This window comes from Lupinus angustifolius, chromosome LG16 (assembly GCF_001865875.1).
Source record: "Lupinus angustifolius cultivar Tanjil chromosome LG16, LupAngTanjil_v1.0, whole genome shotgun sequence".
Taxonomy (NCBI): Eukaryota; Viridiplantae; Streptophyta; class Magnoliopsida; order Fabales; family Fabaceae; genus Lupinus; species Lupinus angustifolius.
Genome location: NC_032024.1, coordinates 10,302,116 through 10,303,299, shown reverse-complemented (window position 1 = coordinate 10,303,299; position 1,184 = coordinate 10,302,116). Strand labels below are relative to the sequence as shown.

Below are 1,184 nucleotides of genomic sequence, written 5' to 3'. Positions count from 1 at the left end.
AGCTAGACTACTATGGCAGTTTCAAATTTGTGCTCTTTAGGTGTAATTGGTTTGAAGTTGAAGAAGATAAGTATGGGTTAATATGTGTTTACTTCAATAAAAGATGCTACAAAAATGACCCCTTTGTGTTGGCTTCTCAAGTCAAGCAATGCTTTTACATTCAAGATCCTCTTAATTCAGATAGAAATTATGTTTTGAAGAATATTCCTAGAGACTATTTTGATATGCAAGAGGATTCACATTTGAATAACCAGGAATTATATCAAAATGAGCCACCAGATCATGCAATAAATCTATCTATAGTTGATGAAAGATCTGGATTTCAATTGGTTAGGGGTGACTTGCCACCAACTATCGCTGAAAATCCTTTGCTTGTGCCAAATAAGATACAAACTGAAGATTCTGATCATGATCACACTTTATGGGACAACATAGAATAATTTAGTTTTAAAAATTAGTCTCTTATTTTATTAATTTTGTAAGTATATAGCATTTTTCCTCATAGTTTTTCATTGTTAGTGTTATGTAATTATTGTTGTAGTATATGACAAAGTGTTTTGTCAATTTCAGTTCCTCAATTGGATGCAAAATAAGTTTGTTGGGAAACAAGATAGCAGAAAATCAAATACATATATATACTAGCAGCTCATGTAAGTCTTCTTCATTATTCATGTGTATTTTTTATATATTATTACTCTTATATTTATCATTTTGTTATATCATGTTTTCTGTGGAACCAAGAGAGAGAAGCTCAAGAAATGAAAGAGCTTTATGGAGTTCTGAGATAAGAGAAATCTATGAACTACTTACTTATATGAGAGCCATTATTCATCACTCTCTTTGTCGCTAACTGTTTTTTTCTATAATTTATCTTTGCTTTTTTTTCCTCTGTTTTTTTCTTCCATAAGGGAGTACTGTTAAGCAAAGAATCCTCACTTCTTTTTATTTCCTTTGTTATTATATCTTTTTGGTGTAGTAATCATTTTTTGTTGCTTGTTAAGTGTGATTGTTTTACTTATGTTTATTATTATCGGTTTGATTTTTCTATTAAATGGTATGCCATTGGTGACATTATTTTTTCATATATATTATTGGTGCAATTTTTCCTTCCAAGGATATGACTTTTTAAAATGCTGATTGATTTTCAAACTTGTGTAGGAAATGAATAAAAAAGGTTTTCAGCT

The 1,184-nt window shown here is 29.6% G+C and overlaps 1 protein-coding gene across 1 annotated transcript in view; it reads left to right on the top strand.

Annotated features, from left to right (window-relative positions):
* LOC109329301 overlaps positions 1–440 on the top strand; it is a 2,215-nt gene extending 1,775 nt beyond the window's left edge. The window contains exon 3 of the mRNA XM_019562979.1: positions 58–440. Within this exon, the coding sequence (XP_019418524.1) occupies positions 58–440 (383 nt within the window). The remainder of the gene's footprint in view (positions 1–57) is intronic.